This window comes from Hemiscyllium ocellatum, chromosome 11, assembly GCF_020745735.1.
Source record: "Hemiscyllium ocellatum isolate sHemOce1 chromosome 11, sHemOce1.pat.X.cur, whole genome shotgun sequence".
NCBI lineage: Eukaryota > Metazoa > Chordata > Chondrichthyes > Orectolobiformes > Hemiscylliidae > Hemiscyllium > Hemiscyllium ocellatum.
The window spans coordinates 27,406,113-27,433,861 of record NC_083411.1 but is presented as its reverse complement, the minus strand read 5'-3'; the positions used below and the strand labels follow the sequence as shown (position 1 = coordinate 27,433,861).

Here is a 27,749-nt window from a genome sequence, read left to right as displayed (position 1 = left end):
CCAATTAAATTGTGCCTTGAAATTGCAAGATTTTGACAAAGGAAAGAAAATCTTTAGGCCAGCCTCAAACTTGATTAGTTACACTAGATTCCTTCTGGATTCACTGCTCCACCCCAGAGAAATCACAAAGCCAGGTCGTATTTAAATGAGCAAAACAGAAATTGCTGGAGAAACTCAACAGGTCTGGCAGCATCTGTAGAGAGGAAGCATCTACAGGTAGTGCCAGACCTGCTGGATTTCTCCAACAATTTCTGTTTTTGTTTGTTTTAGATCTCCAGTATCTGCAGTTCTTTGTTTTATCCCATTGAAATAAATTGACACTTCAAAAAGAGCTGAGTTCCATACATTAACAGTTAGGCAGGTCCCTATTGCGTATTACCTGCCTAAAGCCTGATCAGAGATCCCAATGGAAAACATAGCCCATTAAAAAAATAAGTATTGAAATATTGACCTCAGATATTTGTTTCTATATTGTTTTGAGGAGTATGTAAAATCATGGGAATATATTGATCTCACTTTTTGATCTATTTCAGGGAGAATATCTAAATCTTTCTCCTGTAACAATGCTGTGATGGTATTTTTGTCAGTTCTCATCTATCACTAAGGTTAAAGTTTCTGCTTCAGCTAGAGTGTAAAAATAAACAATCACAATCTGGGCATGTTGAAGTGAATAATTAACATAGCAGTGACAAGACTGAACAATTTGACAGTAGTTAACTGGAATGATAAGGGTTTGCATTTTCTGCTGCTGTGGATCCAGATGCATGGAGTTGTCATGTCAGGATTTATAGAATACAATAAGAAATATAATTATAATCATCAACCCACTGTGAAATTTCACTGGGAGCACAACTGTAGTCTAATGAGAAATTTAAATGACTGAAAAATACAGATTTTGGTCAATGATTTCTGCTGTGTTTAAGTTGAATTTTTGAATATAAGTTTAGATGTGGATGACAGATTTGCAATTTTTATTGCACTTTATACAATTTCTTGGTTCAAGCAAAATGTTGTTTTTGACAAAGCAGCTGTGCAATCATTAGAATTCAACTGTCAAGGCTTCTTGACTAAATGAACATTCAATTGGAGGAAATTTTACTGCCACTGAAATTTTTTTGTTTCTTTCCATGATTACACAATAATTAACAATTCATGGCTAAAATTTGAAACTATAAGCTGGCAGAATCAGAGATGATGAATGAGATTAAGAATAAGTTATCATTTTAAAAGCACTTTCTGAGTAATCTTCTACTTGAGAGCAGGTTTCAGCGATTTTTACCAGGCCGACATTTTTGACTGATGGAGCAACACAGAACTTGCTAAAATTGAGTTAAAAATCACACAACACCAGGTTATAGTCCAACAGGTTTATTTGGAAGCACTAGCTTTCAGAGCGCTGCTCCTTCATCAGGTGGTTGTGGAGTATAAGATCATCGGACACAGAATTTATAGCAAAACTTTAGTGAAGTTAGGCAACTTGCTGTAAACTTTTCCTATAAATTCTGTATCCGACGATCTTATGTTCCACAACCACCTGATGAAGGAGCAGCGCTCTGAAAGCTAGTACTTCCAAATAAACCTGTTGGACTATAACCTGGTGTTGAGTGATTTTTAACTTTGTACATCCCAGTCCAACACTGACACCTCCAAATCATGCTGAAATTGAGAAACTGTATTGTTGATTAACTGAGCATGTCCGATTAGTTTTTAGAGCTTTTTATGATATTAATGATTGTTTTATCATTAATGCTTTCCTTTAAAATCAAAACCCTATTCTGAAAAGTGACAGCTAGTTAAAAAAGTTACCAAAACTGCTAAGAATTCTATTGAAGGGAATGGCAAAGGGATTTTATGAATACATTAAGGACAAAAGATTAACTAGGGAGAGAATAGGTCCTGTCAATGATCAGCAAGGTGGCCTTTGTGCGGAGCCGCGGGAGATGGGTAAGATACTGAACAAGTATTTTGCATCAGCATTTACTGTGGAAAAGGACATGGAATATAGAGAATATGGGGAAATAGATGATGACATCTTGAAAAATGTCCATATTACAGAGGAAGAAGTGCTGGATGTCTTGAAACTCATTAAAGTGGATAAATCCCAGATCAGGTGTACCCTAGAACTCTGTGGGAAGCTGGGGAAGTGATTGCTGGGCCTCTTGCTGAGATATTTGTGGCATCGATAGTCACAGGTGAGGTGCCAGAAGACTGGCTAACGTGGTGCCACTGTGTAAGAAGAGTGGTAAGGACAAGCCAGGGAACTTTAGACCGATGAGCCTGACCTCGGTAGTGGGCAAGTTGTTGGAGAGAATCCTGAGGGACAGGATGTATATGTATTTGGAAAGGCAAGGACTGATTAGGGATAGTCAACATGGCTTTGTGCGTGAGAAATCATGTCACAAACTTGATTGAGTTTTTTGATGCAGTAATAATGAGGATTGATGAGAGCAGAGCGGTAGATGAGATCTATATCGACTTCAGTAAGGTGTTCGACAAGGTTCCCCATTGGAGACTGGTGAGCAAGGTTAGATCTCACAGAATACAGGGAGAACTAGCCATTTGGATACAGAACTGGCTCAAAGGTAAAAGACAGAGAGTGGCGGTGGAGGGTTGTTTTTCACACTGGATTCCTGTGACCAGTGGAGTGCTACAAGAATCGGTGCTGGGACCACTACTTTTCATCATTTATATAAAGGATTTGGATGTGAGCATAAGAGGTATGGTTTGTTTGTTTGCAGATGACACCAAACTTGGAGGTGTAGTGGACAGAGAAGAAGATTACCTCAGATTATAATGGGATCTTGATCAGATGGGCCAATGGGCTGAGAAGTGGCAGATGGAGTTTAATTTAGATAAATGTGAGGTGCTGCATTTTTGGAAAGCAAGTCTGAGTAGGACTTATACACTTAATGATAAAGACCTCGGGTGTGTTGCTGAACAAAGAGACCTTGGAGTGCAGGTTCATAGCTCCTTGAAAGTGGACTTGCAGGTACATAGGATAATGAAGAAGGCATTGTTATGCTTTCCTTTATTTGTCAGAGTATTGCGTACAGGAGTTGGGAAGTCATGTTGTGGCTGTACAGCACGTTGGTTAGGCCACTTTTGGAATATTGCGTGCAATTTTGGTCTCCTTCCTATTGGAAAGATGTTGTGAAACTTGAAAGGGTTCCGAAAAGATTTACAAGGATGTTGCCAGGGTTGGATAAAGTTAAAAATCACACAACACCAGGTTATAGTCCAACAGGTTTAATTGGAAATGCCGCTTTTGGATTGCAGCTCCTTCATCAGGTGGTTCAAGGTTGGAGGATTTGAGCTATAGGGAGAGGTTGAATAGGATGGGGCTGTTTTTCCTGGAGGCTGAGGAGTAACCTTATAGAGGTTTATAACCTCATGAGGGGCATGGACAGGATAAATAGACAAAGTCTTTTTTCCTGGGGTGGGGGAATCCAGAACTAGACAGCATATGTTTAGGGTGAGAGGGGAAAGATATTAAAGAGACCTAAGGGGCAACTTTTTCACGCAGAGGGTGGTACTTGTATGGAATGAGCTGCTGGAGGAAGTGGTGGAGGCTGGCACAATTGCAACATTTAAAAGGCATCTGGATGGGTTTGGAGGGATATGGGCCAGGTGCTGGCAGGTGGGACTAGATTGGGTTGAGATGTCTAGTCGACGTGGACAAGTTGGACTGAGGGTTTATTTCCATGCTGTACATCTCTATGACAGTCTAGTGGTAATGTTTTTGATTTAGGAATCCAGAGGCCTTGAAGATTGAGTTCAAATGCCACCATTACAGTGAAATTCAAATTGATTAGCAAGCATATCTAGAATAAAAGGTTAATCCCACTAGTATTAATAAAGAATTTATTGGATTGTCATAGGATAAAGACAGCAGAAACAAGGCAATGCCACAATCTTCCCTCCAAGCCACTCACCACCTTGACATTTTCAAAAAACTCATTCACAAGATAAAGACATAGCTGGCTAGGCCAGCATTTATTTCCTGTCCCTAATTGCCCAGAGAGCAGTTAAGAGTCAATTACTTTGCTGTGGTTCTAGAGTTGCATATGGGACAGACCAGGCAAATGTGGCAGTTTCTTTCCCTTATGAACATTAGTGAACCTGATGGCTTTTCCCAACAATTGGCAAGGGTTTCATGGTCACCATTGGAGACTTATTTCCAGATTACTGAGTACAAATTCCACCATCTGCCATTGCAGAATTCAAAACTGGGTTCCCAGAACATTATCTGGGTCTCTGGATTAGCAGTCCAGTGACAATACAACTAGGCCATCACTAGTTGGCCTAGACTTGGAAATATAATTGCTGTTCCTTTAGTGTCACTGGACAAAATCCTTGAACTCCTCCCCTAATTTTTAAAAAAACTTTAACCTGTATTGCTAACCAACTGCTCAGAGATGTTATTACACACCATTGAAGCAGATGGGATTTGAACCCAGACTTCTTAGCTCAAAGGTAGGGACACTACCCCTGCACTACACAAGCCATTTCATTTCCTGTTTTTATTTGTTGCTGATGTCAGTTGAAGGTTTTAACAATGTTATTATAGTCCTAGAGATTTTTCTGATTGTAACTAGAGCAGAACTCTTTTGAATATACTGTAGCATTTTTATTTAGGCAATGTCCAAGTTATGCATGTATGTCAACACAATACAGAAAATTACAGCCTTCTAATAACTTTTAGCAAATAGTGTGATAACCATCTTTATGGATACTGTCATAGAGAGTTGTAATAGTCCTCAGGAATGACCTGATTTCTCAAGTATTTCATATGAAAATATCACAACTCTGATCTTGTGCTGATCTCACTGAATCACAATGTTACACTTTTAGTTTTTGTGATTACTTTCTATATTATTCAATTGGAAATGAAATCTGAAAATGCATTCATGTAAGAGGTAAATCTATTTTGATTTTTTTTTCCGCTGTGACAATGCTGCACCTTTAACAAGGTTATGTTGTACTTGTTTTTTTCAGAGAGGTCATAAAAGATACAGACTCCAAAAAGTCTGGGTTTGGATGGATTTTAGGGCCAATTTGATTGTAGCTAACTGATAGTGCTTCAAGCAAAAGGCTTTAAAGTTTTAACAAAGCACTTTTGAAGAAAAAGCACTGCTGTTGCACAGTGCCAGCAACCTGGGTTCGATTCTAGCCTCAGCTAACTGTCAGAGTGGAGTTTGCACATTCTCCTTGTGTCTGCATGAGTTTCCTCTGGGTGCTCAGGTTTCCTCCCATAATCCAAAGATTTGCAGATTAAGTGAATTGGCTAAGCTAAATTGCCCATAGTGTTCAGGGATGTGTAGGTTAGGTGCATTTGTCAGGTGTAAACCTAGGGTAATAGGGTAGGTGGATGAGTCTGGGTGGGTTACTCTTCAGAGGGTCGGTGTGGACTTGTTGGACCGAATGGTGTCTTTCCACACTATAGTGATTCTTCTTCTATAAACTTGCACAATGAAAGGGAAGTGGCCAGTTACCCCAGATCGGTTTTTTTTCTTGTTTGGTTTGGTTTTTAGCTGTAGTGTTGAGAAGCTGCTGGACCCCAAAGAAGCAGGTCCATGCTGATATTCTCTCTCTGAAATCTCTCCTGTCAGACTCTGTTTTTGATTTTACCTTTTGTACCAAGGGGTGTTTATGGGGATTGTTGCAAGTGTTGCAACAGCATCATTAAGTTGGGATGATCTGTTGGGTTTTCAGATAGTTAAGTTATTTTGTATTCTGTTCTATTTTGTTTGTGTTTCGTTTGGTAATCTTGTAAATAAATTCTGTTTTGTTTAAAACTACATGGTTTGACCAACTGCATCCCTCCTGATTATACCTGCTTAAAACAACTAGCAAAGTTAGGGTCTGGGCTACTTTCTTAATATATTTTGAGGGGCTCTGGCCTGGTCCATATCACACACCCAATATCAGTATGTAACACAGTTCATCAATCAGATTAGATTCCCTACAGTGTGGAAACAGGCCCTTCAGCCCAACCATTCCACACCAACGCTCTGAAAAGTAACCCACCCAGACCCATTTCCCTCTGTCTAATGCACCTAGCACTATGGGAAATTTAGCATGGCCAACTCACCTGGCCTGCACATCCTTGGACTGTGGGAGGAAACCGGAGCACCCGGAGGAAACCCACGCAGACACGGGGAGAATGTGCAAACACCACACATACAGTTATCCAAAGCTGAAATTGAACCTGGCACCGTGAGGCAGCGGTGCTAACCACTGAGTCACCGTGCTGCCCCACAGTTAGGTCAATGATCTAACCAAGCAGTGTGCCTTAACATCACATGGTTTTCCAAAAGTAATTGAAATTTGAAAAATGCTTTGGCATTTTGATATCGGCAGTGAATCACAGATGAGAATTCACTTCTGAATGTTATACATTAGACCACTTACCAGGAGTTCATTCTTAGATTCAACTAAAGCTGCACATACTGTGAAAAATTATAACATTGTCACATTTCTGTCTCTTCTGCAGATTATTTGAGACACTGCAATCCTTATTCTGGTCAGTATTTGGTCTGTTGAATTTGTACGTCACTAATGTAAAAGCTCGGCATGAGTTCACGGAATTTGTTGGAGCCACCATGTTTGGAACCTACAATGTCATCTCCTTGGTTGTCTTGCTTAATATGCTGATTGCCATGATGAATAATTCTTACCAACTCATTGCAGTAAGTTAACTATAATGACCCTTCGTAATGTTATAATGATCCAAAACAGTTACAGAATAGAGATGGCTTCGCTGATATTCTGTGCTACTGAATGTGAGAGAAAAATAAAGCATCTCCATGAACAATCACTGTTTGCAGACAGTAAAAAAAATCACACAACACCAGGTTATAGTCCAACAGGTTTAATTGGAAGCACACTAGCTTTCGGAGTATTGCTTCTTCATCAGGTGGACTACCATTTTTAACTTTGTACACCCCAGTCCAACACCGGCATCTCCAAATCATGTTTGTAGACAAGTCGTCTCAAACATCAAAGACACAAACAAACACTTAATTTGTTTCTGTGGTAAAGATTGAAGGATGAATATTGCCCAAAATATCAAGTAATCTTTTAAAATTTTTATATATTATGACTTCCCAATTTGTTAAGCTGTTTGGAGGTAATATTGCAGAATGAAGGCCAGACAAATAGAAATAAAATGTGAAGAGGGAATTGAGTCAGGTCACACATTGTAGTGTCAACTCAAATCTGGCCTGAGGGGTCTAAAAAAAACTTAAGGAATTCAATGTATTCTAGAATTTTAAACAAAATTATTCCAGATATATGAAATGTGAAACAGCTGAACTCCACTAGACGCTCATCAGGAAAGATGCTAAAAAGCCAACAATCCACACAGCAGGGAAAACTGTCAAGGTTTTACACTCCTGTGGGAACTTGGGATTATTATGGAAAGGGAAAAAGGTAGAACGCATTTGGAGAATGCAAACTTTACAAAGCTGAGAGGTGATCTGGCAAAAAGTGGACTGGTAAGAGCTACTTGACACTTGAATGCCATGTCAGTGATATACATTCAAATGCAAGATTCTACAAGCAGAGTCCCGACAAAGTAAAAAGATGGTACTGCCAAATCAAGAGACACTGGTTATCCAGAAACATACAAGGTAACATCAAGCCGATAAGTAGAGCATACGACAATCTCAGAAGAAGTAATGATTGAGGAAACCATGAGGAGTGTAGCAAGTACTGTGAAGTGAAAAGGAAATTAAAAAAGCAGAGAATATAAAAAGAATTGGATTGAGTGAATCCGTACAAGAGTATAAAGGCAGTAGGTGTATACTTAAGAGGGAAATCAGGAGGGCAAAAAGGAGACATGAGATAGCTTTGGCAAATAGAGTTAAGGAGAATCCAAAGGATTTTTACAAATACATTAAGGACAAAAGATTAACTAGGGAGAGAATAGGGCCCCTCAAAGATCAGCAAGGTGGCCTTTGTGTGCAGCCGCAGAAGATGGGGCAGATACTAAATGAGTATTTTGCATCAGTATTTATTGTGGAAAAGGACATTGAAGATATAGAATGTAGGGAAATAGATGGTGACATCTTGAAAAATGTTCATTTTACAGAGGAGAAAGTGCTGGAAGTCTCGAAACGCTTAAGAATGGATAAATCTCCAGAACCTAATCAGATGTATCCTAGAACTCTGTGAGAAGCTAGAGAAGCGATTGCTGGGCTTCTTGCTGAGATATTTGTATCATTGATAGTCACAGGTGAGGTGCTCGAAGACTGGAGGTTGGCAAACATGGTGCCACTGTTTAAGAAGGGTGGTAAGGACAAGCCAGGGAACTTTAGACCAGTGAGCCTGACGTCGGTGGTGGGCAAGTTGTTGGAGGGAATCCTGAGGGACAGGATGTACATGTATTTGGAAAAGCAAGGGCTGAATAGGGATAGTCAACATAACTTTGTGCGTGGGAAATCATATCTCACAAACTTGATTGAGTTTTTTGAAGAGGTAACAAAGAGGATTGATGAGAGCAGAGCGGTAGATGGGATCTATATGGACTTCAGTATGGCATTCGACAAAATTTCCCATGGGAACTGGCTAGCAAGGTTAGATCTCATGGAATACAGGGAGAACCAGCCATTTGGATACAGAACTGGCTCAAAGGTAAAAGACTGAGAGTGGCAGTGGAGGGTTGTTTTTCAGACTGGATGCCTGTGACTAGTGGAGTGCCACAAGGATCAGTGCTGGGTCCACTACTTTTCGTCATTTACATAAATGATTTGGATGTGAGCATAAGAGGTATGGTTAGTAAGTTTGCAGATGACACAAAAATTGGAGGCATACTGGACAGTGAAGAAGGTTACCTCAGATTACAATGGGATCTTGATCAGATGGGCCAATGGGCTGAGAAGTGGCAGATGGAGTTTAATTTAGATAAGGCGAGGTGCTGCATTTTGGGAAAACAAATTTTAGCAGGACTTATACACTTAATGGTAAAGACCTCGGGAGTGTTGCTGAACAAAGAGACCTTGGAGTGCAGGTTCATAGCTCCTTGAAAGTGGACTTGCAGGTAGATAGGATAGTGAAGAAGGCGTTTGGTATGCAATCCTTTATTTGTCAGAGTATTGGGCAACCCAACCTCCACTCCCGGCACCTTCCCCTGCAACCGCAAGAAATGCAAAACTTGCGCCCACATCTCCCCTCTCACTTCCCTCCAAGGCCCTAAGGGATCCTTCCATATCCATCAGAAATTCACCTGCACCTCCACACACATCATTTACTGCATCTACTGCACCTGATGCAGCCTCCTATACATTGAGGAGACAGGCCACCTACTTGTGGAACGTTTCAGAGAACACTTCTGGGATACCCGCACCAACCAACCCAACCGCCCCATGGCTGAACACTTTAACTCCCCCTCCCACTCTGCCAAGGACATGCAGGTCCTTGGCCTCCTCCATCGCCAGATCATAGCAACACGACGCCTGGAGGAAGAGCGCCTCATCTTCCGCCTAGGAACCCTCCAACCACAAGGGATGAATGCAGATTTCTCCAGCTTTCTCATTTCCCCTCCCCCCACCTTTTCTCAGTCCCAATCCTCAGACTCAGCACCGCCTTCTTGACCTGCAATTTTCTTCCTGACCTCTCAGTCCCCACCCCCTCTCCGGCCTATCACCCTCACCTTAACCTCCTTCCACTTATTGTATTCCCAATGCCCCTCCCCCAAGTCCCTCCTCCCTACCTTTTATCTTAGCCTGCTTGGTGCACCCCCCCCATTCCTGAAGAAAGGCCTAAGCCCAAAAGGTCAATTCTCCTGCTCTTTTGATGCTGTCTGACCTGCTGCGTTTTTCCAGCAACATATTTTTAAGCTCTGATCTCCAGCATCTGCAGTCCTCACTTTCTCCTGGTACGTGCATGGAATGAGCTGCCAGAGGAAGTGGTGGAGGCTAGTACAATTGTAACATTTAAAAATTTGGATATGAATAGGAAAGGTTTGGAGGGATGTGGGCTGGGTACTGGCAGGTGGGACTAGATTGGGTTGGGATATCTGGTCGGCATGGACGATTTGGACCAAAGGTTCTGTTTCCATGCTGTACATCTGTATGACTCTATGACTCTATAATTGGTCAGTAAAATTAAGGAAATGTGTTTTATTGGCACATGAAGAGCAAGAAAATGTCTTAGGAGAGGTCAGACTTATTGGAGATGCACATGGCGATTTGTGCATGATTATAAAGGTAGGGATATGTTTTTAATGAGCATTTTGCCTCTGTCAACACAAAACAACCATCTGGGGAGGCAATTGCCTCGTGATATTATTGCTGGACTATTAAGCCAGAAACTCATCTAATATTCCAGGGACCTGGGTCAAATTCCGCGATGAACATAGTGGCATTTGAATTCAGCAAAGAATCTGGAATTAAAAGTCTAATAATAACAATGAAATAATTGTCGCTTGTTGAAAAAATCCATCTGGTTTCTTAATGTCATTCAGGGAAAGAAATCGGTCGCCATCACCTGGTCTGGCCTGTATGTGACTCCAGATCGACAACAATGTGGTTGATTCTTAACTGCTCTCTGGGCAGTTGGGAATGGACAATAAATGGTGGCCTAGCCAGAGACACCCACATCTCATGAGTAAACAACATAGATTCTAGTTAAAGAGGAGGAGTGTGAAATTAGACAAAATAAGGATAATGAGAAGGGAAGTACTGGATGGACTGACCTGCGTAAATCTGGAGAAATCGCCAGGGCTGAACGAATTGTATCCCAGGTTATTAAAGGAAACCAGGGAGCAAATAGTCATTGCTCTGAGGATCACTTTCCAATCCTAGCTCTATATAGGTGAGGTACCAGCTAATTTGAAGTCTATGAATGTTCTACCATTATTCACAATGTGTAAGGAACAGGTCAAACATTTATAGGTTGGTCACTCTGAATACAGTGGTGGGCAAATTACTGGAATCAATACTGAGATAGGGTCAACTGCTACTTGGAAAGGCACAGATTAACCAAGGATTATCACCATGATTTTGGTCAGGGAAGATCCTGTCTTATAAACGTAATTTGTTTTTTGAGTAAGCAACAAAGAGGAATGGTTAGGGCAATGCATGAATTTTAATGAGGTGTTTGACAAAGTCCCAAAAAGTCCCAGATTGGTCAGAAAAAAAATTAAATTGCACAGGATACAGGGGTGTGTCGTGAGTTGGTAGTGAAGGCAGTGGCTGGCAACTGCAGAATGATAAATAGTTTAGTTAAGTTGGCAGAAAAGTGGCAAATAGAATTCAATCCAGAGAATGCAAGATCATGTATTCAGGTAGGGCAACCACATCAAGGGAATACACAATAAATGGAAGAGTATTGAGAAAGGGAGAAGATTTGATTTGATTTATTATTATTGTCACATGTACCTAGGTACAGTGAAAAGTTTTGTTTTGGGTACAGTATAGACAGATTATGTTATACAAAGATCATAGGGTGATTGAATAGAGCAAGGAATACAAACTTACTGCTGCAAAGCAGGTGCACAAAAAACAAGATCAACATTAGATTTGAAATTTGAGAGATCCATTCAGAAGTCTAATAATAGCAGGGAAGAAGGTGTTCTTGAACCTTTTGGTACATGTGTTTATGCTTTTGTATCTTCAACATGACAGAAGAAACTAGAAGAGATTATAAACAGGGTGTGAAGGGTCTTTGATTAGGTTGGATGTCTTTCAGAGGCATTGAGACGTGTAGATGGAGTTAATGGATGGAAGATTGGCTTGCATAAAATGAGAATATTTGGAGTTAATTCCATAGGTCAGTGAAGGTGGTATAACATGTAGATTAAGTGGTAAAGAAGGTATATGGTATGCCATCCTTATCCGGGTGAGCTATTGAATCTAAAAGTGTGGATGTAATTTTTAAACTATGTGAAGCACTGTTTACACCACAGCTGGACCTTTGTGTACAGTTCTGGTCACCACATTACAGAAAAAAAAATTATTGTTCCAGAGAGAGTACAGAGAGAATTTACAAGAATGATGCCAGACTAGAATATTGCAGTTATGAGGAAAGGTTGGATAGGCTAGGGTTGTTTACCTTAGAATTGAGGAGGCTGATAGTTGAATTAATTGAGGTGTTTAAAATATTGAGGGATTTGGGTAGAGTGAACAGGGAAGGCCAGTTTCTTCTCGCAGAGGGGTCACTTATCAGAGGGGCACAGTAATCAGTAGAAATATTAGAGGGCTCATCTGGAACACTGTAATCTAGAAAGCTCTGGGCCAGGTACAGGGAACTGGGGTTAGCATGGATGGCTAGTTTATTCAACTGGTACAGACACAATGAATTGAATGGTCTCTTTTTGTGCTCTAACTTTTCAATGGTTTTGCGGTTCTTTTTGCGACTTTCACAGTATGTGCATTGGAAGTGAGGATAGGTTAGGCTCACTGTGATGTCTTGCATCATTAGAATGCCTTCTGTCCCTCACTGTCCTGGTAACACCAGGGAGTATCCATTGCCTGGCAACTTCATCCCAACTGAGGCAGTCAATACTTTCTGGAGGAAATGAGTGGTGAGAAAAACATAAAAGGGTATTTGGAAAGTGTAGGGAACAGGACTAAGTGGAAAGATCTTTCAGGAATCCAAGCCAGGCCGGACTAAGTGGAAAGATCTTTCAGGAATCCAAGCCAGGCAAACTGAGCCAAATAATTTCCCGTGTCCCCTAAAATTCTCTAATTCTAAAAAAGGAAAAGAAAATGATACAGTGAAATTCTCAATTTGCAATATTAATACTTTGCTGGTATCTCACACTACACAGGTACTGTTACACAGGAAATGGCTGATATGAAGTTACACAAAATTTGTAATTACTACCTTATCTTACAATTAATAGATAATTTGCACTTGTTTTCTTACAAAACAAACTACATAGCTCACTCATGTATCACTATGTGGTTCATTTTTGAATATATAATTTATCACACATACTGACACTCAGCTTGATTCATCTATACTGCAAGCTGCACACTTGCTATTTTCCGTATTTATGACCAGATTGATAAAAAAGAAAACAGCAGACACCAGTGAGTTCTGACACAGCCAAAAAGTATGGAAAATGTCTAGTTCCATTTTCAAAGCTTCAGTTTAGAGCTTCCAGAGTTTTGGCTTGTAACAATATTTCACACTTCATGATATTTCTACAATTCTCCTTGGAGGCTAATAACATTTCAAAAGAAAATAAAAAAAACTAGATACTCAGGCAAGAATTTTAGTCATGCATTTGAATCACTGAAGATTGCAGCTGTCAGTTCAGAGCTCAGGAACTGTGTAGCTCTATGTCAGCAAGTTGCACTGCAGGTCTGTGTGACACTTAAACAAAATATGATCAGAATCAAGCTAAAGTTTGAGTACTATGTGAACCAAAGAACCGCAGATGCTGGAAATCAGAAACAAACAAAACAAATTTGCTGAAGAAACTTAACAGGTTGAGCAGCATCAGAGGAGAGAAAACAGAGTTAACATTTTAAGGCCTGTGACCCTTCTTCAGAACTGGATTTGAAACATTAACTCTATTTTCTCCTCACACATGTTGCTAGACATGCTGAATTTCTCCACCAAACTTTGAGGATTTGCACTGAATATTGATCTGATCTATTGATCATGGTGGCACAGTGGTTAGCCCTGCTGCCTCACAGTGCCAGAGACCCGGGTTCAATTCCTGACTCAGGCGACTGACTGTGTGGAGTTTGCACGTTCTCCCCGTGTCTGCGTGGGTTTCCTCCGGGTGCTCCGGTTTCCTCCCACCGTCCAAAGATGTGCAGGTTAGGTGAATTGGCCATGCTAAATTGCCCGTACTGTTAGGTAAAGGGGTAAATGTAGGGGAATGGGTGGGTTGCGCTTCGGCGGGTCAGTATGGACTTGTTGAGCCGAAGGGCCTGTTTCCACACTGTAAGTAATGTAATCTAATCTAGAAATACAAATTTGATTTTTAATGTAATGTTTAACAGTTGCACAATAATGCTGTTTTTTACATTGATAGACATTGCATATTGCAGAGACTCCCTTTAAAAAAACATAAATAACAATAGAGGCACTCCAGTCACCTGGAATTACAGATGACAGATGGAGATGCTACTTACTAGACATCACAAACAATAGATAGACCGATTCCAGGAATAATAGACAACAGGCAAAGATATTGCAGTCACCGGAATCAGATCAGAGATGCTAGTCATCAGGAATCATAGGCAGCAGATAGAGAAACTATTCACCAGGAATCACAATCAGTTGGGATAAACACATGAAGACTCACAGAGTCTAGGTTAGAGTGGTGCTGGAAAAGCACAGCAGGTCAGGCAGCATCCAAGGAGCAGGAAAATCAATGTTTCGGGCAAAAACCTTTCATCAGGAATAGAGGCAGGGTGCCTGTAGAGTGGAGAGATAAATGAGAGCGGGGTGGGGGTGGGGAGAATGTAGCATAGAGTACAATAGGTGAATGGGGGTGGGGATGGAGGTGATAGGTCAGAGAGGAGGGTGGAGTGGATAGGTGGAAACGAAGATAGGCAGGTAGGACAGGTCATGGGGACAGTGCTGAGCTGGAAGGTTGGAACTGGGGTGAGGTGGGGGAGGGGAAATGAGGAAACTGGTGAAGTCCACATTGATGCCCTGGGGTTGAAGTGTTCCGAGGCGGAAGATGAGGCGTTCTTCCTCCAGGTGTCGGGTGGTGAGGCAACAGTGGTGGAGGAGGCCCAGGACCTGCATGTCCTCGGCAGAGTGGGAGGAGGAGTTGAAATGTTGGGCCACGGGGCGGTGGGTTGATTGTTGCAGGTGTCCCGGAGATGTTCCTAAAGCGCTCTGCTAGGAGGCGTCCAGCCTCTCCCTAATGTAGAGGAGACCGCATCAGGAGCAACGGATACAATAAATGATAATGGTGGAGTGCAGGTGAAACTTTGATGGATGTGGAAGGCTCCTTTGGGGTCTTGGATGGAGGTGAGGGAGGAGGTGCAGGTGCAGGTTTTACAACTCCTGTAGTGGCAGGGGAGGGTGCAAGGAAGGGAGGTGGGTGAAGAATCACAGACAGCAGTTAGAGACACTGTAGTCACCAGACAGCTTTGGTTCACAGAACAAGAAACACAAATAAGATATTTGTTCATCATCACTTGTGTCTTTAATCTACTTGCAGGACCATGCTGACATTGAGTGGAAGTTTGCCAGAACAAAGCTTTGGATGAGTTACTTTGATGAAGGTGCAACTCTTCCACCACCTTTCAACATCATCCCCAGCCCAAAATCAATCTGGTATCTCTGTAAGTGGCTACACATGCACATCTGTCCAAGCAGAGATTCAGAGAACGAGCAAAAGCGTGAGAATCTCAGAGAATTTACAGTAAGAAATCTCATCTTTATACAATTTCATATGAAACATTACATTAACAAACAATTTATTTTTTCCCCTTTTCTCTCATTTCTATGCAAAAATAGCTGTCACAACAGTATGCAAGAGCTGGGGATGATAAGTTATGTTTTAAAGTCAATATAAAATCAGAAAGAATGAGAAATGAAATTTGAAAAGATTACATTTCATAGAATTCCTACAGTGCAGAAGTGACCATTTCATCCATCGAGTCTGCACCAACCCTCCAAGGACATCTCACCCAGACCTGCCCCTCCCCACCCACCCTGTCCCATATTCCCACAGATACCCAAGACTGGAATCGTGGTGCTAACCACTGTGCCACCATACTACTCACTAAGTTATTTCAGGTCAGTAATAAACCAAGGCTGGAATCTGTTTACCTATAATTCATCTGCTGCCACACATGACTAAATAGTTACACTAGAATTCATTGACAAGCAAACATTAAATATTGGGCTTGTTTCAACAATCCAGCAACAGTACTGAAGACTTGTGCTCCAGAACTTGCCGCACCCTTGCCAAGCTGTTCCAGTACAGTTACACAGCTAATTACTGCCCCATCAGTCTACTAAGTTTTAACAGTAAGGTGATGGAAAGGATCATCAATGGTGCTCTCAAGCAGCACCTGCTCAGCATTAACCTGCTTGATGATGTCGAATTTGGGTTTCAATAGGACTACTCAGCTCCTGACCTCATTATAGCCTTGATTCAAACATAAGCAAAAGAACTGAATTCTAGAGGTGAGGTGAGAGTGATAGCCCTGGACATCAAGTATGCATTTGACTGAGTGAGGCGTCAAGGAGCCCTATCTAAAGTGGAGTCAATGGGAATTGTGAGGTGGGGGGTGGGGTATTTTCTGCAGCTTGGAGTCATACCAAGCATATAGGAAGATGGTTGTGGTTGTGGTTGTTGAAGGTAGGTCATCTCAGCTCCACGACATCTCTACAGGAGTTCCTCAGGGTAGTGTCCTAAGCCAAAACATCAAATAACTCATCTCCTGTCTCCCCAAAGCCTGTCCACCATTACAAGGCAAAAGTCAGGAGTGTGAGGGAATATTCCCCCACTTGCCTGAACAGGTGCAGCTCCAATAACAGTCAAGAAGTTTGACACCATGCAGGAAAAAAGCAGCCTGCTTGATTGGCACCACATCCACAAGCATCCACTCCCTCCACCATCAGTGCACAGTAGCAGCAGTGTGTACTATCTACAAGGTGCACTGCAGAAGTTCACCAAAGATCCTCAGACAAGACCTTCCAAGCTCATGACCATTTCCATCTAGAAGGATAAAGGCAGAATATACACGCAAGTTGCCCTCTAAGCCACTCACAGCCCGACTTCAAAATATATCGCCGTTCCTTCACTGTCTCTGGGTCAAATTTCTGGAATCTCCTCTCTAAGGGCATTGTAGGTCAACCTACAACATAAGGACTGCAGCGGTTCAAGAAGGCAGTTCACCATTACCTTCTCAAGGACAACTAGGGACTGGCAATAATGCTGGCCAAGCAGCAATTGAAATATCACATGAATGAACAACAAAAAATAGCTTTCTATCCTATATTTTCTGATGCAGAGGATACTCCAGCTTTGTTTTTTAATGTAACCCCAGGAGTAAAATTTTAGCAATGCTTAGCACTCGCCAATCAACATCTCCCCAGTTCAATCAAAATAGCAAGAAGGGCATATTTTCTAAGTACATGATGCTGGAACATAGCATTTTCCACCAGAAAAAGGCATCTAGGAATCGGGAATTTGAAGCACATAATTTTGCATCCAAGTTTATTCCAGAGCATTTTAGCAGGACTTTCCTCCTCTAATGGGAGGAGGGGAGTATGGAACTTGATTTGCTGCCTCCAGCAGGCCTATGGAATTGGCAACGGAAGACTACCCATCTACAAGCAATGAGTAGTCAGTTAGTGGTTGACTAGAAAATTCTAGATCTTTGCAAAACATTAGAAAGTAGGTCAGCTAGCTAGTGTCAGCCCCTACCCTGGCAGCAGAGTAGAGGGCAGTGCTCCAAACAAGCATTTTAACCTTCCCTCCCCCCCCACCCCTGCTAGCTGCCTAGTCACAGCTGCAGCCAGAAGCTGGTCTATGAAGGGCTTGAATCTGTCACAGCTAGTTGCTTCAAAACTTGTATGATTTTCTAAAGTGGAGGCACATGAGGCATCACTTATGTCCTCTTACCTGAACTGTAAGTTGCTGTTTCTTTCTTGTTGGAAGGTATCCCATTGGTCCTCCTGCTTTGACAGAGCCATTTGCTATCCCCAATTGGGATCACCAGCCTTTCTTGGACCACTCATTGGCCAATTCAGAGAAATTCTCTACCAGACTGTTTCCCACACAATGCAGCGTTGTGACCTCCATTTGACTCCAACGTCAGGGTTAAGATTCAAAAGGCAAAGACTTGTATTCCATTTCTCAAAATTTGGGGCTGAACTCTTCATTCTTGCATTTTAGATTAGATTAGATTACTTACAGTGGAGAAACAGGCCCTTTGACCCAACAAGTCCATACCGACCTGCTGGAGCGCAACCCACCCAAACCCATTCCCCTACATTTATCCCTCCACCTAACACTATGGCCAATTTAGCATGGCCAATTCACCTAACCTGCACATTTTTGGACTGTGGGAGGAAACCGGAGCACCCGGAGGAAACCCACACAGACACGGGGAGAATGTGCAAACTCCACACAGTCAGTCATCTGAGGCGGGAATTGAACCTGGGTCTCTGGCGCTGTGAGGCAGCAGTGCTATCATTTTATTCTGATAATGGAGAATGCAGAAATATGCTGGTGAAATCTCAATTCTAGCCATTGAGATGTATCACTACTGAAAATCCTACATTCCTGCTGCATGTTATGCCCAACTGGGGTAACACATTATAAACCAAGCCTCACTATTCCTAGAGTCATAGCAAATATTAACTTTTTTTTCAAAGTGCTCACAGTACCTTAATTTATCTGACTTTCAGACCAAAGTTGACAGAAAGCACAAAGTTAAAAATAATACAGCACCAGGTTGGATTATATGATAGAAAGCACAGACCAGGCCTCTATACTAAAGGAGAATAATTACTTATTACAAGTAATTTGATTGTAGCTACAAGTATAAACCATTGGAATAAAACACTACTGTCTAAAACTGTAATACGTTCTATCTTTATATACACACACACATACAGAAAGACAAACAGATAAACTTATAGGAAAAATAGATATTGGCAGAGGTAAAAAGAACTGGAAAGTCAGTTCAGTAGTCTTTGCTTCCTGATCCTGATATTGTTGATGATCTTTCTTCAGCTGGCCAGGCTACTTGTTGCTCAGTTGTATTTCTTCAGAAGCTTCTACTAGGTTGTAAGAAATACAGAGTGAAAGATTCACTTGGAAAATATCTCTGATCAATCATTTCAAAAATCACAATTCACAGCAACAGCTGGAGAAAAGGTAACTGGTTTTCTTCAAGTTTAAACCCTTCTTACTGCAGAGAACAGGCAGCTTCTGCAGTGTAGCATAACAGCATAGACTTCAGTTTATTTTTTCTCTCCGTGTGTCTGTGCCTCTGTAACTTATTTCCAGTTCCAACCAGCTCACATGGCTGTGAACCAATCAGCTTCACATGTCAACAATTCCTGATTGGCTGCACATTGCAGGAACCCACAGCCACAAAAAAAGTGTTCACATAAGGTACCAAATTCAGATGCAAACATCTTAATAAATTGCTGCTTTTAAAAACAGGTCTTTCTCCTCACAGTCCACTGTTTTTCAAGACACTAAAATAACAAGACACAGCTCTCACACTACTTTTGTGACATATTGGCAAACACTTAAAAGAAAATCCTCAGCTCCTTTGATGTTTGAATGCTTAATTGTACAGCCATTTTAGGTGGAAAGTATGCAGAGAATATGACTCCAATATCAATCACCAGCTTTGCTGATGACAATGTGGGAATGAGAATTGGCCTCTGAGTTAATTGACACAAGTAAAACATAGCAACATTTCCAATGCTGGTTGCAGTGTTCACCGATTGCAAAGTGTGTACAAGTAGACATCAAGTAAGGACGGGATCCTCTCAAATAAATGGCAATATAACATGTCTGGGCTCACCAATGAAGCAGGACCATATCATTAGGCCACCAAAGCTTTCAGTGTATGTTGAGCCATTGCCCAGCATGAACATGGAATTAAAAGGGGAGAACATCAAAATAAGCACAGCAAAGCCCACACAAGTGAAGGCACCTGCTCAGCTAATGTTAGTCCAATATGTCAACTGTAATCTTCCACATAAAATTAATGAACAGAAAACTTCACATTGGAATGTAATAAGATTTTAAAAATGCATAAATAATATAGAGCAGGCAGTAGTCAGAGCCTGCCTCTAACAATACCACTGTGTAGACCTTCCTACTGCTTAGGTGGCTGGAGCCAGCTTGACACAAGATGAAATGCACCTCAAAGAGAATTTAATTTCCTCTTCCTGAGCAGATATAGATGCAAGGGTCGAAATTTAGATGGTCAGCACACCATCCCATTTCTCCCAGTCAGTTCTGCTGTATAGTGCCAAAGGCATCTGAAATATGCAATGGCTTCAATGACTTTATACTATTTGGGATACTTCAACATACATGGCATGTTCATCCAACTTTAATGGCCTACTGGAATTACTGTTTGATATATTCCATGAAACCGGGTGAAGTAGAAGCCTCTTTACTCAGACTGGATATGGAAATCTATTCATAACTCTGCAATTTCAATGCTTCAGAGCTTAAAAAGAGCTGGAGTAAACTTCCCCATTGCCATATTTCCCCATACACTTCCACAGCAGCATTGTGCCACGTAATCATTTGCGGCTTACCATTTTTCTTTGGAAAGTATCTGGGGTTTCTCGGTTGACAGGAGTTTTGGTGACACTTGTGTTGCATTGAGAAAATAGTTAGCCTTGTTAATTCCAATCTGCTTATTTTTGAATTTTAGCCGTGCTATCAATGAAATGTGTGCATCTGCAGTGACAATGCCCATTATTGTGTTTTGTCAATAAATTACGGAATTCTGAAATCAATTTTCTTCTTTCAGGAACGGCATGCAGATGATCTGATCCAAAATCAACACTACCAGGTTTGCTGACCAGTCAGTATTACAGAAAAATCACATAAAATCAATCATAATTACAAATCCCACCAAGAGTTGAAATTTAGCTCCAAAACCATTTTGGTTTTCATTTTTGACCTTCATTTCTAACCATGTGCTTCTGATTCTTCACTCTGTCTCTCTTTATTCTGCCTCATTATTTTATGGCTATCATTACAATCAGTGTTTATCTGAACTTTCTCATTCTTCTCATGTATTAAATACACCAATCTATATGTTTTTCATTCACTGAGCTTAAATCAAGGCTCTTCATTAAATTATGTAATTTGCCATTGTCAGAAACGACGTACTAAGACACACTCCCAATGGCCATATCGTTTTAGACTAAACTTTTAGATAATGGTCATGTGAAACCCAGCACTTATCCATATTCTGCTATTCTTTATACCGGTATCATTTTTATGAGTCCAGATAAAGCACGCACTCAGCGACTCGAATTCGCAATTGTAGCCATATTATTATTAGAGGGGCAGAATTCTTAAAAAGGACAAGCTCATTTTCAAATATACTGTGTGAACAAAAAAAAATTCATTATTGAAAAATTATTGGGGTCCAATAATTACCATTGTAAATCATTTTTACGCCTTCTCCGTTGCTTCTTTGACCTTGTTACAATAATGCTCACAGGTTTCCAAATATGTTCCAACCAAACCTTCCATCTAGAGAGACAGTGTCCCACTATTGTTTCCACTTGTTCCTTAAATATTTTAGGCTGATCATCTCCACCTTTCTATTTAATTTTTGCTGCTCTGCCCAGAAATAGCTCTGTTTTTTTTTACTGATTGTTTCCTGCTCTCCTATTTTAATTTAAATTACCATAGTATTCGGCAGTAAACTTTTCCTCATTGCATCTCAATGATTATCTCGCCCATGCCATATTTCTTTTTTTTCACCTCCTAGAAACCCTGGCAAAAGAGATCAGCCACCTGTCTTCTCCTTGCACTGTTTACAACACTTTATTCATCTCCGGTTCCTCAGGTATCAAATCTGGACATTATGCTCAATGTGCAGCACTGTATAATTGGACTTAGTGTTACACACCAACTAATAGAGATGGAGTCAATTCTACTGTGATTAATGAAGTATGATAAAAGGGCTATAATCTGTTCATTGGCCCATGGCAGAAGTACAGTGCAATCATTATCATCACAATGAAACATTTGCAAGTGATGACATTTTCACATGATGATGGTACATTAAATGTCAAGTAGAGTATTTTCACAACACTTAAGTCTCTTCAAACTCAGCATGTTTAAATGCTTAATATATAAACAATGCAAGTCAAATTAGTCCTAATAATGAATAAAATTAAATAATGGGCACTGATTTTATTGTATTGTTCCTTTTCATTTGGCAGGAAGTCATTAAAAATTTAGTGAAAAGATATGTTGCGGCTATGATCAGAAGTGCCAAAACTGATGAAGGACTTACAGAAGAGAACTTTAAGGTAAACATGACACTTGCTTCAATGGGTTTAACCTTTTGGTAATATTTTGAAAGTGGATTTCAAGCCTTCAAATTTTTAAGCAGTTTCTTATCCTGTGCTGTTCTACTCAGATTTTAATAGAGATAACCAAAGTGGTACTTTCTGCTTGCTCAATTGTAAGGAATTATTCCAACCATCACAACTGACTACTGGGGGAAATATTGCTGCCAGCACTGTGTAGGCAATCCCTAATTTAAATGGACAGATTCCAGGACACTAAATGCCCCAGTACTTTGCAGCACCATTATTGAATGAAGGAGCTCTGTCATCTGAAGCAATAGTGTTTTTCCATTTCATCGCAGTTTACCCTAACACCATTAAAAAAAACACCATTTGCCGATCTATAGGGAAAGAATAGAACTAGACAGATAACTCCTTCAGAGTACAATCACATGTATTAAAAGGTGAATGCTTTCCCTCTGTACTTCATTTTTCTATGAATTTCTAAATGAAAAATGTTTAAAGAAAACTCAGACTGTGGTTCACATACAAAATTTTGAACTAAGTGTAGTACAAACATATGTAGTGCCCTGATGTGAGACATGACAGTGAATTGATGATGGGAGACTAGAATCAGTCGAGGTATTCAAATATATAGATTTTAAATGTTGTCATCAGGCACTTTCCATACAGCAACTTTTAAATATTGAGTACTGCCGAAAAAAGACACATTTAGTCAAAGCTTTTTTTGCCTTGCAGTCATCAGGGCATCTCACAAGAACATAAATTCAAGGGTCGAGAGTGTGGTGCTGGAAAAGCACAGGTCAGGCAGCACCTAAGGAGCAGCAGAATCGATATTTCGGACATAAGCGCTTCACCAGGAATGAAGCTTGTGGGCCAGGGGTGCTGAGAGATAAATGGGAGGAGGGGTGTTGGGGGGAAGGTAGCTGGGAATGTGATAGGTAGATAAAGGTCCTGGCCCATTAGCGTCATTCCTGATGATGGGCTTATGCCCGAAATGTCGATTCTCTTACTCCTTGGATGCTGCCTGACTTGTGCATTTCCAACACCACACTCTCAACTCAGATCTCCAGCATCTGAAGTCCACACTTTCTTCTAATAAATTCAAGGTATAACCCAACATTTATAGTGTATGTGTGTTGATTGATAGAGGTGTTGACATTAAGAATGCACCTATTAATGCTGATTGATAGTTAACAGCTAGGCTTTAGTTAAATTGTAAATAAATCAGACTCACTCTGGTTGGTTCATTTCTCAGAGCAATACCCCAACCAGTGGATTACTGTTTTGTTGTGTTGTCCAAGCACAGTGTGTGCACATATTCTGTGTCTGTCTGCAAAGAACAAAAATCTGTGTAACTTCCATTACATAGAAGTACCCAGGCCTGACTGACAATTCAATGTTTTTAAAAATGTGATTCCTTGTACATTCAGGATTAACCACGAAATATTGACCAATTGCAAAATCCTATCTAATATTCGTAACCATGTTGTGAGTTATGTAGTTCAGGCTGCTTGGGCACCATCAGTACCTTGCTTATTGTGAATATCTGAATAGACAGGCAGTTTGATACAATTCAACAGTCTTTTAAAATCCCTTAGCCTTCTAGAAAATTAGATAGATTGAGCACTTTTGAGGATGAAAAGTGACTACAATTCTTGATGAGTAAGAGGATGAAAGGAGAATTGAGTTGAGAAACATATCAGCGCAGACTCAATGGGCTGAAAGGCCTAATTTTGCTCCTATATCTACTTAGGCCATTCATGAGTTTGTGCAGTGTATCTCAAGAAATAATCTAGTAGGTGTTCCTAAAGGTTTCGGTGAAGTAGCTGTTTCATGCTGCTATGTAAGCGCCACTAGTGGGGTATGCCACTAACAGGATGCCGCTATAAAGCTAAAATGATATTCTTCCTATTACAGAAATGAGTAATGTTGGAAATGAATTTCACTGCCAATGTGATATCAGGTATGTAGGTCGTATATCTAAAAGATGGGCAGATTGTAAAAAATGTCCCTTTGGCTCTTCACAACAAGCAAGGTACTGGCTGTACTCAAGCAGCTTCTTCACAAAACCTGCAACACAATGTCTAATATTGTCATAACAAGATGTGATTCTGCAACTGGACCACATTTTCTGGATAATCTTGAACATGCGCAGAATTATGCTGATACCCAATTTAGGGTAGTTAGTCAATATTGGTATGATGCACTTGTGTGCATGAGTAACTATCTATATTGATACACAACACTCTGTCCCATGTAGACAGAAAATACAAACTAAACTGGTTTCAGCTTAGCAAAATACATGATAGCTGTGCATTTGTTCCTATGACAGGGTATTATCCAACCAATCAACCCACCTGGTTTCCATTTAAACAAACCCTGTCTGTTAACTATCAACATTAGTTGGTATATTCTCTCGAGTTGACTCTCCAACCAGTCATCACTGACCATTTATGCTCTACAAATGTTAGCTTTTCCCTTGCACTAGCAGTCTTGCAAAGTGTCTTGATGGTGTAAGATGAAAGACTCTGAAAAAGTTTCTTTTTTCAGCAATACTCAAATTTTGTACTACCAACTAATATATAATAATTAATTATGATTGACTGCATATACATTATTGGTAATAAAATAAGCTAGGGTCCTTGTGGTGAAACGATAGTGTTCTTACCCATGACATGTGGCCTAAGTTCAAGTCGTACTTGCTCCAGAGGGGTGTTATAACAAATCTGAACAGATTCATTAGGAAAATACCCAATAAAATTGTGGGAAATCTGAACCCTGGTAAAAAAAGTTCCTCAACACATTTTTTGTGCTTTGATGAAATACCATGCCAAATTTGAGAGATTTCAGGTGAAGACCTTAATGTTTCAATGCCATGTAACATTAGATTAGATTACTTACAGTGTGAAAACAGGCCCTTCGGCCCAACAAGTCCACACCGACCTTCCAAAGAGCAACCCACCCAGACCCATTCCCCTTCAGCTAACACTGGGGGCAATTTAGCATGGCAAATTCACCTGACCTACACCTCTTTGGACTGTGGGAGGAAACCAGAGCACCTGGAGGAAACCCATGCATACACGGGGAGAATGTACAAACTCCACACAGAGAACTGCCTAAGGCAGGAATTGAACTCAGGTCTCTGGCACTGTGAGGCACTGTGCCGCCCATAGCATTACAGACTCCTAAAATGTACTAGTGATTATATTTCATACAAGCCATACAGACCAGAAAGTTGCAGGCTTCAAAGATTAAACTTTGCTAGTTGATTTTGAATCAACCCATTTTTCTCTTTCTGATTTACATTATGTGCCTTGGGTAGGACAATCAAGTTTCAAAATACAAACTAGGTTTTACTAATACAAGATAGGTGGGCAGACAGCACATTGCAAGGGAAGATTATTTCAGCTCTCCAGCTGATCAGGAAAATCAGCCTTGTAAATCCCAGCTGCACACTTTAAAAAAAAGGTATATTTCCCAGTTAAGACTTCAAGATTTTTAAGTTGTCGACCCATTCCAAACACTGTTAGAACAGACTGTATTCTAGGTTGAATCGATTCAGCTGCCTATTTTCATTCACTAAATTTATATATTAACTACTCATGTATGTGTCATTCTAGTCAGACATCTTAAAACATGAGCATTTTTGTGTATCTGATAGTCAGACATCTGGATTGTAACAGAATATATTCCTCTTCATTCACTGGGCCCCCCAACTGTTCTCCTTAGTAAACCATTTGTTCCCTTTTCAGACATAGTTATAGTTATAGTTTAGTTTGATTAACAACTTAATTCTTCAACATAATGATAAAGGTAGTAATAGGGATCACAATTGGCTTCACATTTTGGCAGAGCTCTTGTCTAGGGTGTAGTAAAACCTAAATCTACTTCATTTTGCAAAGGGAGCAATTCTAAGGAAGGAAGGAATATCCTTCTGCAGCTGGCCAGTAAACACTGAATGGAAAGAATACATTAAAGCAAATTTGACAATAACGCTGGGGACTGAATTTACAAATCAGTAAGAATTTAAGTCAGACTACGAATGTGGATTTCTTTCTTTCACTGCATTAATTGTAGTAACTAGTCAAAGTTTGGCTCACAGTATTTCTGTAATGATGAACATTACAGGTAGCAGGTGAGAGATAACAGGTTATCAGAATGTCTAGGAAAAACAGTGATCACCTCTTTATGACTTAACTGATATAGCTGGCTCTTTCTGGTCTGTATAAATTGCTAACTTGATACTTTTGATAACTTCACTATTAAGTCATCAGGTTTGGAGGAAAGAAGAATCTTTTAATAAATCAAATTAAGATAGCTTAAATTTAAATTTAACATATGCAGACCATATGAAATATATTAATATATTTTATTATCATAGGAACTGAAACAAGATATCTCCAGTTTTCGCTATGAGGTTCTTGACCTGTTAGGAAACAGGAAATCATCTCGAAGGACATACTCTACCAGCAGTGATGGGATGCAGATGGGAGATATGGAAGATGATAGTGCTGAAGAAATGAAAAAAATCGTGTCATTCAATTTGGCGGGTGAAAGTAATGACAGGAAGACGTTGAAAATGAACTCTTTCAGTGTTTCAGCTCTTATCAAATCAGTTTCTGGAATTGACCTTAATGAAGAGAAATCCAAAAATAACAGGATGAGTAAGCAAAGTTCCTCAGTCAGAAATGGTAATCGATTCCAGAGATATCCAAATTCGAAGAAGGATTCATTTAAAAGACTTGGCCTTTTGTTCAGTAAGATGAATGGGCAACTATCTGAACCAAGCCCAGAGCCAGTGTCAAGCATTTCTGATGGACTACTTCAAGCACAAAATGTGTGGCAGGACTTCAATTATTCCCAAATTTCCAGTTCTAACAATATAACAAAGAGTGAGAGCAGCCTTAATGCTGTTGGTCTTAATGAAGTAAACAGAAGAAACAGAATTGATAGCCATTGTTCAGCTAACCATGATTCCTTTAATTGTTCTTCCAATATCAGTACCTCCAATAACAAACTCATTGACTCGTCAAGTGACGTCTATGACTCCTGGGGGGAAGCCTGTGACTTGCTAATGACCAGGTGGAACAGTCATCAAGAGGACTATGTAACGACTCAATTATAATACTGTATATCAAGATACCACTTTACCACAAGAAACTTTGGGTCATGTTCATGAGGAATTATTTTATAAAATTAAATATATGAGAATGTGTGGCTGTAGGGGTGTTTTCTAAAGAGGAACCACACTTCCTGTAAATTACAACTTGTATTTGTACAGCATCATTAAAGTAATAAAACATCTAAAGGCATTGCACAGGAGTGTTAGGTGAAAAAAAAATGATGCTGAACCATGTAAGGCAATAACAAGTAAGATTGGTCAGAAGAATAAGTGCCTTAAAAAGGGACAAAGAGGTAAAGGAAGAAACATTTAGGAGTAAGTTAGAGTTTAGGCCCTTGGCCTTGGAAAGCATAGCTACCGAAGGTAGAACAATTAAAAATTGGGGCTGTTCAATGCAATCAGAATTTGAGGAGCAGATATCTTGGATTGCTGTGTAGCTGAAGACAGTCACAGGTAAAAGGGGACAAGAAGACAGACAAGATCAAGTCATTAGATGAAAGTGAGGATTGTAGATGCTGGATATTCGAGTCAAAAGGGTGGTGCTGGAAAAGCACAGCAGGTCAGGCAGCATCCGAGGAGCAGGAGAATCGACTTTGTTGAAGGGCTTTTGCCTGAAACGTCGATTCTCCTGCTTCTCGATGCTGCCTAACCTGCTGTGCTT

The 27,749-nt window shown here is 40.4% G+C and overlaps 1 protein-coding gene across 2 annotated transcripts in view; it reads left to right on the top strand.

Annotated features, from left to right (window-relative positions):
- Positions 1 to 27,201, top strand: part of LOC132820145 (short transient receptor potential channel 5-like) — a 71,744-nt gene extending 44,543 nt beyond the window's left edge. Inside the window, exons 6-10 of one of the 2 annotated variants that reach the window (XM_060832088.1) lie at positions 6,494 to 6,689; positions 15,137 to 15,340; positions 20,442 to 20,483; positions 21,874 to 21,963; positions 26,348 to 27,201. In XM_060832088.1, the coding sequence (XP_060688071.1) occupies positions 6,494 to 6,689; positions 15,137 to 15,340; positions 20,442 to 20,483; positions 21,874 to 21,963; positions 26,348 to 27,091 (1,276 nt within the window). In that variant the 3' untranslated portion in view covers positions 27,092 to 27,201. The remainder of the gene's footprint in view (positions 1 to 6,493; positions 6,690 to 15,136; positions 15,341 to 20,441; positions 20,484 to 21,873; positions 21,964 to 26,347) is intronic. The other variant, XM_060832089.1, reaches the window with a different exon arrangement.
- Positions 27,202 to 27,749: the final 548 nt, after the last annotated feature.